General features: G+C 30.4%; 1 protein-coding gene across 1 annotated transcript; it reads left to right on the top strand.

The window, feature by feature from the left end:
• Positions 1-15,311: 15,311 nt before the first annotated feature.
• LOC111689151 (larval cuticle protein 9) lies at positions 15,312-15,795 on the top strand. The gene is made up of 2 exons (XM_023451648.2): positions 15,312-15,400; positions 15,471-15,795. Exons 1-2 carry the CDS (start codon positions 15,389-15,391, stop codon positions 15,732-15,734), a joined length of 276 nt encoding a protein of 91 aa, XP_023307416.1. The 5' UTR covers positions 15,312-15,388; the 3' UTR covers positions 15,735-15,795.
• The last annotated feature ends 962 nt before the right edge of the window (positions 15,796-16,757 follow it).

Here is a 16,757-nt window from a genome sequence, read left to right as displayed (position 1 = left end):
TTTTCATTCTTTTTTATACCCTTCACCTTCGTGAGAATGGTATATATAAGTTTGTCACTCCGTTTGTAATTTCTATAATATAATTTTTCGACCCTATAAAGTATATATTCTGGATCCTTATAGATAGTGGAGTCGATTTAGCCATGTCCGTCTGTCTGTGTGTATGTTGAAATTAGTTTTCAGAAGACACCAGATCCGAATCTTCAATAATTCTATTGGAAATACGATCGAATAGAACGCTATTTAAAATCAGTCCAATCGGTCCATAAATAACGAAGATATGAGTAAAAATCCGAGACCACCTCTGAAAAATTTACATTTTTCGTGCATGCTTATACAAAACAATAATAAACAAACAAAGACAAAACACAGTATCAAACGGTAAATTTTTTGTAGAATGTACATGACGTTACGTTGTTATTGGCTAGAAACATGAAATTAAGTACGTAGAGCCCGGATTAGATGAGAGCACATTAAAGGGGACTTTTTGGTACTTTTTCTTCCTACATAAGGTACTTTTTTGAATTTTCTATAGTATTGAACCTGGAAACATGAAATTTAGAATGTAGGACCTTGACTAGGTAAGAACCTATAAAAAGGGACTTTTTGGTACTTTTTTCGTTCTACAAAAGGTACTTTTTTGAATTTTCTATAATATTGAACGTAGAAACATGAAATTAAGTATTTAGAGCCAGGATTAGAACACTCAAAAGGGGACTTTTTGGTACTTTTTCATTCTAAAAAAGGTACTTTTTGAATTTTCTATAATATTGAACCTAGAAACATGAAATTTAGCATGTTGGGCCTTGACTGGGTAAGAACTTGCAAAAAGAGACTTTTTGTTACTTTATCTTTCTACAAAAGGTACTTTTTGAATTTTCTACAATAATGAACCTAGAAACGTTATATTAAATATGTAGAGCCCGGATTAGTCCAGAATACATAAAGAGGGACTTTTTGTACTTTTTCGTTCTACAAAAGGTACTTTTTGAATTTTCTATAATATTGAACCTAGAAACATTATGTAGAGCATGGATTCGGTGGAAACCCATAAAAGGGAAGTTTTTGGTACTTTTTCGTTCTTCAAAAAGTACTTTTTAAAATTTCTATAATATTGAACCTAGAAATATGAAGTTAAGCATGTAGAGCCCGGATTAATTTAGATTATACCAAATGGGCTACAATTGGTATTTTTTGATTTTTTGTAATAATATTAGTAATGACAGTTTTTTAACACAATTGGTATTTTTTGATTTTTTGTAATAGTATTAGTAATGACTGTTTTTTTAACACATCATGGTGAAGGGTATATAAGATTCGGCACTGCCGAATATAGAACTCTTACTTGTTCCTTTTGCAAATATAGGATAATATTAAAAATCAAAAATCTTAAGTTTGTTTTTAATTGTCCACTCTCTCTTCAACAAAGGGAACACTAAATTGACGATAATCTTTACTCTATCTGTCTCTCGAAATAGAGCCAATCAGGTGATTATACGTAAGTGGAAATCATTATATATTTCGGATGCATTGAATATTTGCCGAACTGCTGGGTTTTTAAATACAAACGCTGTACATGCCACTAGTTAGTTGTTTGTTCCATTACCCCACTCAATTCAAAATTTCATTCAACATATTTAAATACAATGCTGTAACACATTTCTTTTTCAAGGTTAATTCCAAATAAAACACAAAACACCGAAAGTTTATTGGCCTTAAAATATATGCACTTTTAAGACAACTGTGTTGTTAACTTGATGGTTGAAAGTGAAAAATACAAAAACTTTCGTTTTCATTTGGAATATATTATAATAAAAGAAACGAACTTTTGGAAACAAACTACAAAAATCTCAAAGATGAAGAAAAAAAAAGAAACCAGTTTTGTTTAAAATGAAAATTTCTTTGGAAAGATGCATGCACAAGATCAATGAACGCTAAAGTGATCAAATAAGTTTTTGAGGTCAAAACTTACACTTTCATTCGAACACGAACGAAGGAAGGAAACGATTAGTTTAAAATAATGTGGAACAGATAAATAAAGATGAGTTAAATAGTAATAAAATTTTATTTCATTATAAGCATTACTTGACACTTTTATCCAGTTTGTTTATGATTATTTATGTGCGGGTTGTTTTTATTGTTTTATACTTAGCTGATCATCTGTGGACAACTCTTTTTGACTAGTGAGGTGATAGACAATAAATGTATTAAAAATCAATTTTGGTAAATTTTTCTTCTTTTGTTTAGTTTATCTAAATCTAGACTCGAGAAAACAAGTTAATTAACATGTTTAATGAGACCGGTTCCATTGAAAAAAAAAACAAAATAGCAACAAAATCATTTAATATTAATAGTAAATTAATAAATACGTAAATAAATATTTATAAACAATATATGCATTAATATTAATGAGGGTTCTTCGGTATTTTAACATGATTTTAAACATGACAAGTTGATGATCATGCTTCTGCGGCTGCTGCTGATGATGATCGCTAATCGCGATGATGCCGGTATTTATTTTTATTTCTTTAAAACCTTTTGTCACAAATTATAAAATAGTTGTTCTTAGACCTTTAGCCTTTAACTACTCGATTCAGTTCATATTTCATTTTGTCTTTATTTCAAACTCGTGCACACAACTTGTTCCATGAAGATGGAAGTATTTCTTCTTTGGAATATGTTGTTTAAATAAATTTCGTTACAAACCTCATCTGATGTTTTTATTGATAGACGTCAAAAGGTATAGGTACAACTTGTTTTAACAAAATGACGTTGTTCATTTGTCTAAAAATAAATTAAATATGTATCTGAAGTAAAATAATTAAACAGTTAAAATATGTCGGAACATATGATACCCTACAACCTGAAGTGATTTTCAAAAAGTAATTTCACATAATGTTTATGGTTAATAATAACACAAAAAAAAACTTTCATAAAAACGCTCAAGCGCTTCGAAGGATTTTAAAATATGGAGTATTTGGAACACCGGTCCTAAACGGACTATTTGTAATTACTATACTCATGGACATTGTGATTTTTTTTGGTGTGTCGTAATATCCATGGACATTATGTTATTAAAAATGTATAAGTATAAAAATGATGTTCCAAAAATAGAATTATGAATCTAATTTCGAGTGTTTTCAAATACATTCCAAGGAATAATACAAATTATGATTCATTTATACACATTTCGTCATTTGAAAATCATTTTATGTTTCAGTTTAATTTAAAGACCGATTATTTATTCGACTATTGTTAAGTATTGTTACAAACACCAGCACAAACCCATTATACCAAAACCAACTAAGTATTACAGACTGGCGGCTTAAAAACATTTAGTATTTTCTATTGTAATTCTCATTAATTTCTATAACTATCAAACAAGTTTGTTAATCTGGCGTTAAACCTAAATATGTATATCATTTAGCATAACAAGGTATTTAAATATGTATATACGATAGATATGTAATAAACTTATAACAAATTCCTACTCGTTTTTCGGGCTAAACCATGGGTGGATTGTTAATTAGACCATTATATAGCATTATTACAAACATCAGTACTAACGCATCATGCCAAACCGAACTATTAAAATTTGGGGGACTTTAAAACCTTTAGTATTATAATCATCCTTAATTTTCATAATGATCAAACAAGTTTATTTATCTGGTGTTAAGCATATATGATTGTCCTAACAAGGCATTCAAATATTTATGTACGATATATAAGGAAAAAAACTGATATCAAATTCGTATTTATTTCTTGCATAATTTACGTCCAATTGAATGAAAAATTTCCACTTATATCAATAAGAAATCTTTAATGTTCGCCACTCACTCTGAAATAATGTCAATGACATGGCGAAATCGTCTAATATAACCAAAGACGCTAAAAAGTTTAATACGAGCAGCGACTACGTTCGCTAAACGATTTAAGGATTATACTTCAATCATCTGGTTAATTCTATTTTGCCTTTCCTTATGGATGTACTCTTTGTAAGCGAAGGTAAATACAATACTTCCTTTAGTGTCTTCTTATTTTTAGGCGAGAAGGTGGACACTTGAAAAGCCATCTTAAACTTTTTATTGTCTATTCTTCTGACTTCCTGGTAGGACATATATGTTAAAACAGCTAGTCAACTGTACGCTCGGCTATCAGTTTCCTAACTATAACTGTTAAGTAAAATAAGTAGTTCGACGATTGACTTCCTCGTTGAACAAAAACATGATAAAAAGGATAGTCATCTGGACGCTTGGTGACTAGGCATAACCATAAATGTTAGGCAAAACAAGTAGTTCGGGATGGTCTGATCGAAGTAATCCACCACTGACCTAGCTCGAGAGAGTGTTAGTAACAATGTCAAACATATTCTTTCGAACTCATGAAGTTAAATTGGTATAACTGTATCTCAACCTAAATAAGTTTTCTGGTACTGATGGCAACAGCACTGGTCTTGAAGAAATGCTCTTTGGTATAAGCTCGTCCATTAGCTATTTTTTCAGCATTCTATACTATGCCTCTAAATTCAAAACTTGCTAAAAGATTACTAATGTTATGCCAATCCTTAAGAAGCGCGAGGTATACACGAAAAAAATGGTGTAGTTTTACCAATTCACCAGTGGCTCTAGATCTCTCCAAGAGGTTCGATAGGGTGTGACAAGGGTCGAGCTTATATCATAGATTTCAATTTAATGTTGTGTTTTAACGCACTACCGTTATTGTTGGTCGTCATGGAACTTCGTGTGAGGTAAATAAATATACATATATTTCAATTATCTACAGAGAATATTCGTTCTTTAGTCGTACTGCCGAATGTGGAATAAGTTTCCATCAGTGGTCTTTCTGCCGCTTGAAATGTGAGTAGTTTTTAATTGAATGTTCAAAAACACTACTTACTCCATTTTTCTTCTCATACTCAATTTTTCTAGCTCCAAAACAACACACAGCATTAGTAAGGGTCATCCCCTGAGTGATGCACTAAGAAAAACAGCCATATATTGACAACCGCATCGCTGTCATAAAAAAACTATAAAAGGAGATTCGTCATCAGAAGACCTTTTACTACAGCCATCAGAGACTTTTACTAAAAAGAACAATATCCTAATCAAGGCCGCAGAAAAATACATGGGAAAACCACAAGTAAATTAAATAAAAAATGTGAAAGATCTAGCTCAGCCGGAATACAGAAGAATTTGATAAGGAAAAGTGCAAGAGATAAAAAAGGCAATATATCCAATTATCAAAGCGTTAAACTCCAGCATGATTACTTTATCTTTTGGATGCCACAACCGTACACGTTTGGTAGGCGGGGGTATACTTTAAACATAACAAGTAAAAATTCTATATTTGGCCGAAACTTATATACCCTTCACCATGGTGTGTTGAAAAAACAGTTAGTCCACTTTTACATCTTTTTCCTCGGGCTCAACATGCTAAAATTTATGTTTCTAGATCCAATATGTATTATAAGAAATTAAAAAGAGTACCTTTTGAAAACGAAAAAAGTACCCAAACGTTCCCTTTTATGGGTTCTTATCTAATTCAGACTCTACGTACCCAATTCAAAAACAAAAAAGTACCAAAAAGTTCTTTTGAAATTCCGACTCTACATACTTATTTTCATGTTTCTAATTTCAATATTATATAAAATTCAAAAAGGACCTTTTGCAGAACGAAAAAATACCAAAGTACCAATTCAAACTCTACATACTTAATTTCATATATCTAGGTTTAATATTAGAGAAAATTCAAAAAGTACGTTTTAAAAACAAAAATGGTACCAAAAAGTTCACTTTTTCCGGTTCTCACATAATGCCGACTCTACATACCAAATTTCATGATTCTAGCTTCAATATTATAGAAAATTTAAAAAGTACCTTTTGTAGAACGAAAAATCACCAAAAAATCCAAAAAGGTTCTCATTTAAGTAATTCCGAATCTACATACCTAATTTCATGTTTCTAGCCTATAACTAGTGCTGCTTTCGCTCTGCTACTCTTACTCTGCTGCTCTAGCTCTGCCTTGTTTTTATAAAAATTTACCGTATTTTTTGTTTTTTGCAATTTCTGCCTGAGCTTGAAAAGAAATATAAATTTTTGATGAAATTATCAGAAGTTGTCTAGGATTTTTGCACATATCTCCGGTATTTATGGACCGAATTTTCTGATTTTAAATATCGGTCTTTTCGAAAGCATGTCTAACAGAATTATTGAAGATTCGGAATACGCCGATATCTGGGGTCCTCTAAGAACTGATTTCAACAAACACACAGACGGACATAGCTTAATCGACTCCGCTATCTATAAGGATCCAGAATATATATTATAGAAATTACAAACGTAATGACAAACCCTCTCGAAGGTGAAGGGTATAAATATATATAAACTGATTTTTGGCCGTAAAGTAATACAGGCACTCGGGTCTTCAATTATTCGGGTTTTTGTCTTATTCAGTTTTTTTCGACAAATAATTATTTGAGATTTTACGTTAGCCGGTCAATAATCGGATAATTAAAAATTAATCGGTTATTCGAATAAAAGGAAACTAGATGTTATTTTTGCTTTTTTGCAATAATTTTCTTCATATTACACCCTGTAACAATTTTGAAAAAAAGCATTCACACATGGAAAAGTTGCTAAGCATGTGAAAATAGATTCCACTTATAGAAAGGATTTCAAAGTTTAAAGGGCTACAAACGAATATTTAAAATATTTATATGTATTTTATAATGCTAAGATTGGTATCAAATGGAGGCTGGGTATCTGTACATTCTAACTATATTATTTACCTGTCTCACTTAGAGAAAAAACGAAAAAGAAATTAAATTTAAAAAGGTTTTATTTTCGACTCAAATCTTTTAACTACTTTTTTGTGACAAATTTTCTTTAAGATTTCCAATTATTTCTTGATGATTTTGATGATTAGAAATAAATTATATTATTTCGAAGCAGAGGAACTCAGCCTCAATAGAAATTGATATTAATACCAACTTTTTAATATAAATTAGGAATTCCATCTTTTGAAATCGGATCTCTTTTAAACTTTAAAGTCCTTTTACAGGAGCATAAGAGCAGATTATGAAAAACTGAGTATACAGAGTTAATACTTATTGTCCACAGTTTCCTGCACGCGTAGATTTTTTCGTGTTTGAAAATAACTTTTGCACGGTTTATAAACAAAAATATTATTTTCACTTCTTTAACTTCAATTCTATGTTTAGTTTTTTCTCAAATATTAGAATTTATTCCTGTTTATGTGAAATGCTTTTCTATATAAAGAAATTACTGTTTTTAAGATTTTCAACGAGTTCTAGAACTCATACGTTCGATTGAACACTAGTTCAACTATAACTGTTGCTGAAAACTTATTAGAAATACTTAAAAACACAACAATGTTCCCAAAAAACTGGTTGTAGAAATAAAGGCGATATAATTATTTTCAAGATTTTTTTTATTCATCAAATAAAATGATTAAGAAAAGAAGAAAATTTATTATAATAATATTAAATTTTGTTGGAAATACATAGTTAAATATTGAGTTTTTCTTAATCGGTTAATTGATAGAAATTATTCGGTTTATTCGAGTTGGTCCGCAGCTAATATATCGCATTGTTAAATAAAGTTTGTTTTATCATATATTTGAATCAGATTTTGACTAGTCCTAGTTCTTTAAGGAGTACTCTTTACACTTTTCTTCCATTTGATTTTAAATCACTTTAAATTTCATATTAAATTGTATAGTACAATGACCACAACTTAATAGAACAATTTTAAAAATATTTAAATAAATACAAATGTTAAAATATGTGTAATGGGGTGGTCTACACATCATTCAAAAATTTATTAAAAAAAAAATAAAGATCCGCTACAAACTTAAAGGTAATCAAGTGCTCTTTAGAGGCTCATCGTGACATGAAGCCGTCTTAGCAAGTTTTTTTTTCTTTCTTTATTTTGACTCACTCATAGAAATACGAGTAATATTTAATAAAGAATTAACAATTATTTATTAATGATGAATTAATGAATAAACATGCGGTACTGGACAGACGCAAAAGACGAACAAACAATTGTTTGGAATTGAACATTTAATGGAAAAGAAGAGAATCATGATTTACAAAACTTTTTTACAAACAAACATTTGATTAAGTTTATGCAACATTCCGAAATATTGCATAAATTTTTAAGAACATACAATGTTTAAAATTAAATTTGTGTTTTTATGTATTCCCGCCAGTTCGTAGATTGGTATAAAATGTTTAATACCCTCTGCCTGTAACAGAATGATTAACTTATACACAAAATATATGTATGTCGTATTTTATCTTTCGGTTCCTTCATTTGTAAAAGAAGTATGTGTGTTTAAGTTATTTTCGCTTTTAGACCATACATGGGAGGTATGACCAATTATGGACCGATCTGGGAAAAAACTTCGCAGAATGATTTTTTAAACAATTTTTTTTTTTCAAATTCTATCCCGATATCTTAACATGGTAATGAAATATGTGGGTTTACGTGGTTTTCAAAAGTGGACCCTTTCTTTGGTAATAAGATTTATATTGATATGAACATATGTACATATTTTCGAAATTCTGTGATAATACCGATATTTTTAAAGATGTTATTACCAATATCTATTTCCGAAAATATGTATATTTGTATGGCTAAATGTTAAAAGGAGTTAAAAAACAGTTATACATAAAATGTTATACATATATTTTATATACAAAAAATATTTTTTAAGGAAGTAATATTAAAGTAAGTTGAATCAAAACTGAATATTAAATTTCATTAAAATATTAATAAATTATTTAAATATTTGCACATTTTATGATTGAAACAACATGTTGTCCAATTAAGCTTATTTGACAACAATATTTATCATTAGTATTTCAAATATAAATTATGAATTTGACGTTAGTATATATATTAAGGTGGCCCGTTTAATAATTTTTCTCAAAAATTTTATAAAAATTGTTATTTTATTTAAAAAAAACAATCTAGATCAAACCATAAAAATTAAACAATGTTCAGATAGTAGCGGTTATTATGCTCCTCATCTGAATTTATTTTTTATCTAACATTCGTGAAAACATGAGTTTCGATCGATCCCACGCCTTGTATATAGTCTCGACTACAATCTAGTTTATGGTATAGTCTATAATCTAGTTTATAGTCAAGTCTCTAGTCTAGTCTATAGCATAGCCTATAGTATAATCTATAGTCTAGTATGTAGTCTATTCTATAGTCTAGTCTCTAATTTAGATGATAGTCTAGTCGATGGCCTAGTGTATAGTCTAGTCTATAGTCTAGTCTATAGTCTAGTCTATAGTCTAGTCTATAGTCTAGTCTATAGTCTAGTCTATAGTCTAGTCTATAGTCTAGTCTATAGGAAGGGAACCTTGTATGGGAGGGTCAATTATGGGCCGATACGCATACAATTTTATAGGAAGATTTTGGCTCATATGAAACTTATTTATGTCGAATTTCGTTGCTATATTCTTATATTTAAGTCAGTAATGAGCATTAAAGTCATTGTCGGAAGGGGACCTTATAAGGGGGCTAGGGATAATTATGTGCGGATCCTTATACAATTTGGTAGAGAGATTTTTGGTCATACGAAACTAATTTATTATAAATTTAGCCTGGATTAAGTGAGAACCTATAAAAGGGGACTTTCTGGTACTTTTTCGTTCTTCAAAAGGTATTTTTTGAAATTTCTATAATATTGAACCTAGAAACATGAAATGAGGACCCAAACAAGGGGAGTTTTTGGTACTTTTTCGTTTTTCAAAAGGTACTTTTTGCAATTTCTATATTATTGAACCTAGAAACATTTAATTAAGTATGTATGGCCCGGATTAAGTGAGGACCCATAAAAGGGGACTTTTTGGTACTTTTACGTTCTTCAAAAGGTACTTTTTGCAATTTCTACAATATTGAACCTAGAAACATGTAATTAAGTATGTATGGCCCGGATTAAGTGAGGACAAATACAAGGGGACTTTTTGGTACTTTTTCGTTTTTCAAAAGGTACTTTTTGCAATTTCTACGATATTAAACCTAGAAACATGTAATTATGTATGTATGGTCCGGATTAAGTAAGGACCCATAAAAGGGGACTTTTTGGTACTTTTTCGTTTTTCAAAAGGTAACTTTTGCAATTTCTACGATATTAAACCTAGAAACATTTAATTAAGTATGTATGGCCAGGATTAAGTGAGGACCCATGAAAGGGTACTTTTTGGTACTTTTTCATTCTTCAAAAGGTACTTTTTGAAATTTCTATAATATTGAACCTAGAAACATGTTATTAAGTTCGTATATCCCGGATTAAGTGAGAACCAGTAAAAGGGGACTTCTTGGTACTTTTTCGTTCTTCAAAAGGTACTTTTTACAATTTCTACAATATTGAACCTAGGGACATGTAATTAAGTTTGTATGGCCCGGATTAACTGAGGACCCATAGATGGGGACTTTTTGGTACTTTTTCGTTCTTCAAAAGGTACAAAAGGCTTTAAACACATCATGGTGAAGGGTATATAAGATTCGGCACAGCCGAATATAGAACTCTTACTTGTTTTTCTTCACTTTTGTATTACAGTGCTTGTAAAAATTTCCTTCTCTTGAAAATATCTATAACAGATAATAAAGGAACTTATATGTTTTATTGACATTTAAAGCATTGCTTGTGTGAAAAATATTTCCAACAAATATGTATTTTACTACTTATGCTCGTTATATTTCGCAAAAATATTTCAAATCATAAGTTTAACGTAGTATCTTCACAATAATAAATCATTTTTATGAATTGTTTACTTTTTATATTTTATATGTAAAACAATAAGAAACTACCTACAAAACTTTTGTTGGTTTTATTATCATTTGTATTAAGTTTTGTCAATTTTAAAAATATAAAATAAAAATTTTTGCACATATTGTGTTAACAGCGTGATTGCAGTAGAGTCGAATACAGAATAAAACAAGTTAGTGCGCTATATTCGGTTATGCCGAACCCTCAACCTGCAAGATACTGTCTATTTTTTACACCACTATAGTGGTATGTTTGTAACACCCAAAAAGTATACCAAAAGTATAAGTATATCAGCTCAGAATCACTTTCTGAATCGATTTGGTATGTCGGTGTGTCGAGGTCAGACAGGCGGAAAAACTGACAGACAGACGGATATGATTAATATTTCTTAATATTACAGACTAAATGACAAACTCTATCAGCACTAGTTGAGTTGGAGGGTATTTAAACTGGTATTTCGTAGTTTTTTCTGGAGTATGTAAACGAAATAATTTGAATATGATTTTTAGCAACAAAAAAATATTAATTTATACAGCTGTTGCGCCACTGATTAACTTTTAAAAATTTCTCTTAAAAATTTAAAATTCAACTGTTCAACTAATGTATGTATGTATTTGACATTATAGATATTAATCAAAAATTTTATTTTTTAAACAATTTAGTGTTTAACACAAAATTGTTCATTTATTACTTAGTAACGTTGGTATAAGTTGTGTTGAACATAAGATGAATGAAATTATCACTTCTCAAGTGACAACTGTCATGTTAATAATTTGTCTGTTAAAATGACTGTGTTTTATCTTGCAAAAAAACAATGTTTAATGTGATATGAAGGAACAAATAACCAGACTCTTTTAAAGTTTTCTTCAGCAGTTAAAATGCCATCAAATTTTAGTCAGCCGAATCTGATTGCATTTTGCCAAAGTTTCTACAAAATGCTTTTCAGAATATTATTATTTTGCCTCTCTATTAACTATGTTATTACCTACTGGCACGCCGTGTTGCCAGGAACTATATCGGACTTTAAAAAAGACCAGAAACAAAGATTTAATTTGTATACATAAACAATTCCACTGCAAACCGATAATTTTCGATGTATACACAAGGTTGTAGAATCTCCTAAGGCATAGAAAGTGGCTAGCTTTACTCTTCTACATCCAGACAATTTCTGTTAATCATCAATGCTATAGTTAATGCAGATCTTAGTAAATGTGTAAAGGGATACAAATTGTCCCTTACGCGGTTAATATAGCAAAAATATTCAGTGTGGCGCAACATATCCATGTCTGGTATTACACAATAAAGCTATATAAAGTTATGAGATTAGCATGTATTACCATAAAAGATCCACTAATATTTAGTCCTTTAGAGTATACACCGGCGTATAGAGAGGCAGATAAAAAAAATCACCACTACACAGACTGTAACGGTATTTTTCAATGAAATTGCACTGAAAAAAAATTTTGAAGATAAAATTGCACTACTATAAATTGGTAATATTTATAAACAAATATAATAAAAAAATGATCCTTTCTTCACGTAGGAAGAACATTTCAAAATAAAATGTACAAAAAAGTATCAAATAAGAACGATCTTATTTACTTTCATTGTAATGCATTCTAAAAATTTTTTTTAGAGTGTATGTTGTTTTTGTAAATTATGCTCTTGTTTTTGAAGTTCTGTTTTTGTTTTTTCAAATTGCAAGCAACATCAACCTACATTGTTGAATGCTGCCAAGCAACTAAATAAAATATTTGTATTTTTGACGCTCTTTTTGAGATGTTCGAATGCGATCGTGCTGTATAAATGTAAACTGGCGAAAATCATCGTATTCAGAACAATACTAGCGCCGACGTCTGCTTTAGAGGCACTGAATTTTAAGGTTTCTAAGACTGTCTTAAACTTAGTCTTGGCCAACCCCTTTAAAGTTAGGTCAGGTGTGGTAGGAGATTTCATCTCTGACATCAGAACAAACTGACCATTTGTTGGTTACATGGTCACTTAAGCATTGAAATGAGGGATTAGTGTAGGAGGTTCACCGCCTATTTATCTATTTTGAGCTCCTCATTTGCTTTGTGTTCTTTCGAATTTAAATAGAATAGACCCTTGAGAAAAATTTACTGCGGCATTCGAAAGTCAGAATTCCTTCATGGAACGAGTGGTACTGGGGTAATATAGTAAACCAAAATTAACAGCTGTATTGGCGCTGGCGTTTTCTGCAACAAATTGGAATATGAATCTCGTATTATGTTCCAATATACATAAATATATCGTATAAAATATGCATGACCTGAATAGTGGTGGAAATATTAGAATTATCGTCAATTGACGTCCGTTACCGTTTCACCCTTTCAATTCCTACCACATAAATAAAAAATTATCTGTCAAGGTCACCTTAGTTTAGAAACCTGCGCATAGCATCCACTATGATAATGAACAGCTAGAGAATTTATATCTACAGAGGCATTTTTATCAAATATTTGATAAATTTGAATGTAGCTTAAGATTGGTAAGTAATCTAGGTCTACACTCTAGACTTATTAACATACATAGATCTGACTATTTGACACTTTATCCATAACAGTATTTCAATCAATATTCTAGTGTAAGGTATTATAAATTCTAACATGTTCGACTAAACTTTCTTAATTATTTTTTTTTTTGCATTAATATGATGTTAAATCTAGATATAATTAAATGCTATAGACACGGTGAATGCATAAACTGTTATAATTCCTGTCTCATGAAGTATTCAAAGAAAGTAATAAATATTTAATAGCATTTAAAATTTTGCAAATTAACACTTTTTATGTTTGTTCAGATTTTAATTTTATTACTTGTTTAATTAACTGTAAATTTTTTATTATCTCTTTATCTTGTTTAAATAGTACTATGTATAAGATTTATAATTTTGCACAGTGTTTCACAAAAGAAATATTATTATTGATATATTTTACTATTCAATTTCACTGAATGATTTTGTAGATATTTTGATTCAAATTTGAACTATACGTGTTTTTGGTGTAGGGATGAAGCCTTTTGAAAATCTGTTCACCTGGCCAGAGTATATCAGGAAAAATCGGCAAAAATTTATTTTTAGATAAGATTAAAAACACTGCCTATTTTCGTAATGATCGCGTTACATTGACCTAAACCCTGAAACAAACTCTACAGAAGCGTCCACCGGGGCATGTTTCCTTGATGTAAGATCCACATCTTGGTGTATTGCAGTTCCGAGGTAAAGAGCAGCGATCAGTATTTCTAGTCTGCCGAGACTATGAATTGCTGTTTACTTTTCACTCCCTGTCTAGACCTTGGATGACTTTAAAAGGGGTCTAACCAGAGCACCACATACTCGGGTACTACGGGTGGCCAGTTGTTCCTTCTGGATCCACATAGTGGCTCAACTGAAATGATGTTTATTTGGTGGATTGTTATTGAGGTGGAGTTTAATCTAAAACATGATCAATAGCGAGTCTTTGTGGCCACTGAAATAAGTCATATCAATTAAAATGAACCGCGTTTCGTTTACCCCTAGGTGCTTGGGAGACATATAATGTTAAGGAATGCACTGGGGTGAGTCATAGATGATACTCCAGGGATTTGAATATTCGTCACAACATCAATCGGGTTTGATGTTGCGTAGTCTATTGTCTCTAACAGTGTTGCCCTTTCCTTGTCTGTGTTAGATTGAACTTGCTCATGACACCTGTCCTTCCCCAACACAGACAGACTAAGCCCTCATACAAACCCCCCTGAAAAAAAACTTTACATAGATAGACAGACTAACACAGCTTAATCAAGTCAGAAAGTGATTCTTATCAAGTTGGAATACATTAATATATAATTAAGTACAGGACCAATATTACCATTCTCAGTATATGGGTGGACATCCCCAATTACACTTTCCTACTTTTTTGATTTGCCAATATGGTTTAATTTCAATAGCAAAATTTTACAGTAAAAGTTGCATCATATGAAAAATACCACTAATGTACTTTATTCGAACACACTCTATGTATTGTCAAGTAAGAAACTCCTTCAGTTTCTTAAAAATAATTTAAAATAACAACAAAAATTTACGATCATTGCAATTCTTCAATCTAATTACTAAATCAAACAAACATTGACAAATTTCAATATTTACACTGTGCTGATTGGTAAAATAAATATGACATAATAAAAGCAATAGAGGTACATAAATACATATGTATGTACATTCATACATATTTGTTAATTAAAACAAAGATCAATAAACAGGAAACTCGTTCCAGGTAAATATTAGCCAGTTTAAATTATTTAAAAATATTAATAATAAATCAACAAACATTGTTCTCAAATAACAACAACAACAACAGTACAATATTCCAAATTGCTAAAATGCAATAATTTGCATATTTTCGAAAAGATTCTTGCCCAACTGGCTAAAATAAATACTTGAACATAAACATTAATTATTAAACAATGGATTCACAAAAATTATCTGATTAAATTCAATTATAAATACTGCAAGAATTGAAAGTCCAATCATCAGTTAATTTTTGCTAACCAAAAGTAACAATCCAAAAAAAAAAACAAAATGAAATTTGTCGTAAGTAAATTTGTCCATTAAATTGCGCTAATATAGAAAGTAAAATTAATTTTAAATTGATTATTTTCAGATTGTACTTGCCTGTCTTTTGGCCGTAGCTTATGCTAATGAAGATGCCAATATTCTTAAGAGTGAACAAGAAGTAAATGTCGATAGCTTCCACTATGCTTTGGAATTGGATAACACTATTAAAGCCATCCAAGAAGGTCATTTAAAGGACAAGGATAGCTGGCTTGTATCTGGTGAATACGAATATGTTTCCAAGGACGGCAAACACATCAAGGTCACCTATACTGCTGATGAGCTCGGTTACCACCCCAAGGTAGAACAATAAGTAGTTTATTGAAACTATGAAATATGTATTGTTAAAATAAACGCGAATATTGCAAAGAAAATTTTAGCGAATTTTACATTTTAATAGCTTCCCCGCAAAAACTTTCATTGAATTGTAACGACTTATTCATTGGTCAGTGAATTATTTTAACATGGCGATTTTATTGAGGGTAAGTACTTAACACACAGGGAGATAGAGTTTAAAAGTAATGCAGAAAATATGTAGCTGTCATTGAATAGTAAGTTGTTGTGTAAGTACAAGATACTATCGATTTTTTTCTTAATAAATATATACCCAGCAAAAATGACTTACAATTATACCCAATAACCTATTAACATAATTGTTCTGATTACACAGAAGTAGTCTAGTAAAGTTTTTTTAATAATGTATTGTAAAAAACTTTCTAATTCTTAAGTCAACTTCTCCGCGAAGATATAAAAACTGCATACGTTTTTCAACATGATTCACATTCACTAATTACTTCCAAGCGAATGGTGAATACTATTACCCCTTACGTAGTAATAAACGTTTTTGCTGCGTAAGAGTATTATAATAGACTATTCAGGATCTTATATACCCACCATCAAATCGTATATAAGGGTAGTATATTAGGTAGTGTGCTTAGCTACCCTTAAAGCAGTATAAATAAAAACACACTTAAAATTACTGCAAGATCGCCGAATTATATCTATCTAATTTTCAAGATAAAAGGAAAAATAAACATGCATTCCTGGTACCAAATTGACACGTTGCCAACAGTCGTACGACAATGTTAAGGTCGCAATATAAATTTCATACACATCCGCTTTATATTGCGACAACGAATTGTTGCAATGTTGATAACGTTGCCTTGTCAACATTATATAGTTAATGAAAAATTTGGTGTCGATTTCGTATTCAATTTACGTCCCCTAATGCTTTTCCTTAGCTCCGACAAAATTTGAGGGCTCTAAATGTTATCCCAACTCTTAAAAACATTAATTTCTTTATATAGAAAAGCATTTCACATAAAAACAAGTAAGA

Source organism: Lucilia cuprina, chromosome 6, assembly GCF_022045245.1.
Source record: "Lucilia cuprina isolate Lc7/37 chromosome 6, ASM2204524v1, whole genome shotgun sequence".
Classification (NCBI taxonomy): Eukaryota; Metazoa; Arthropoda; class Insecta; order Diptera; family Calliphoridae; genus Lucilia; species Lucilia cuprina.
This window is presented reverse-complemented; position numbering and strand designations above follow the sequence as displayed.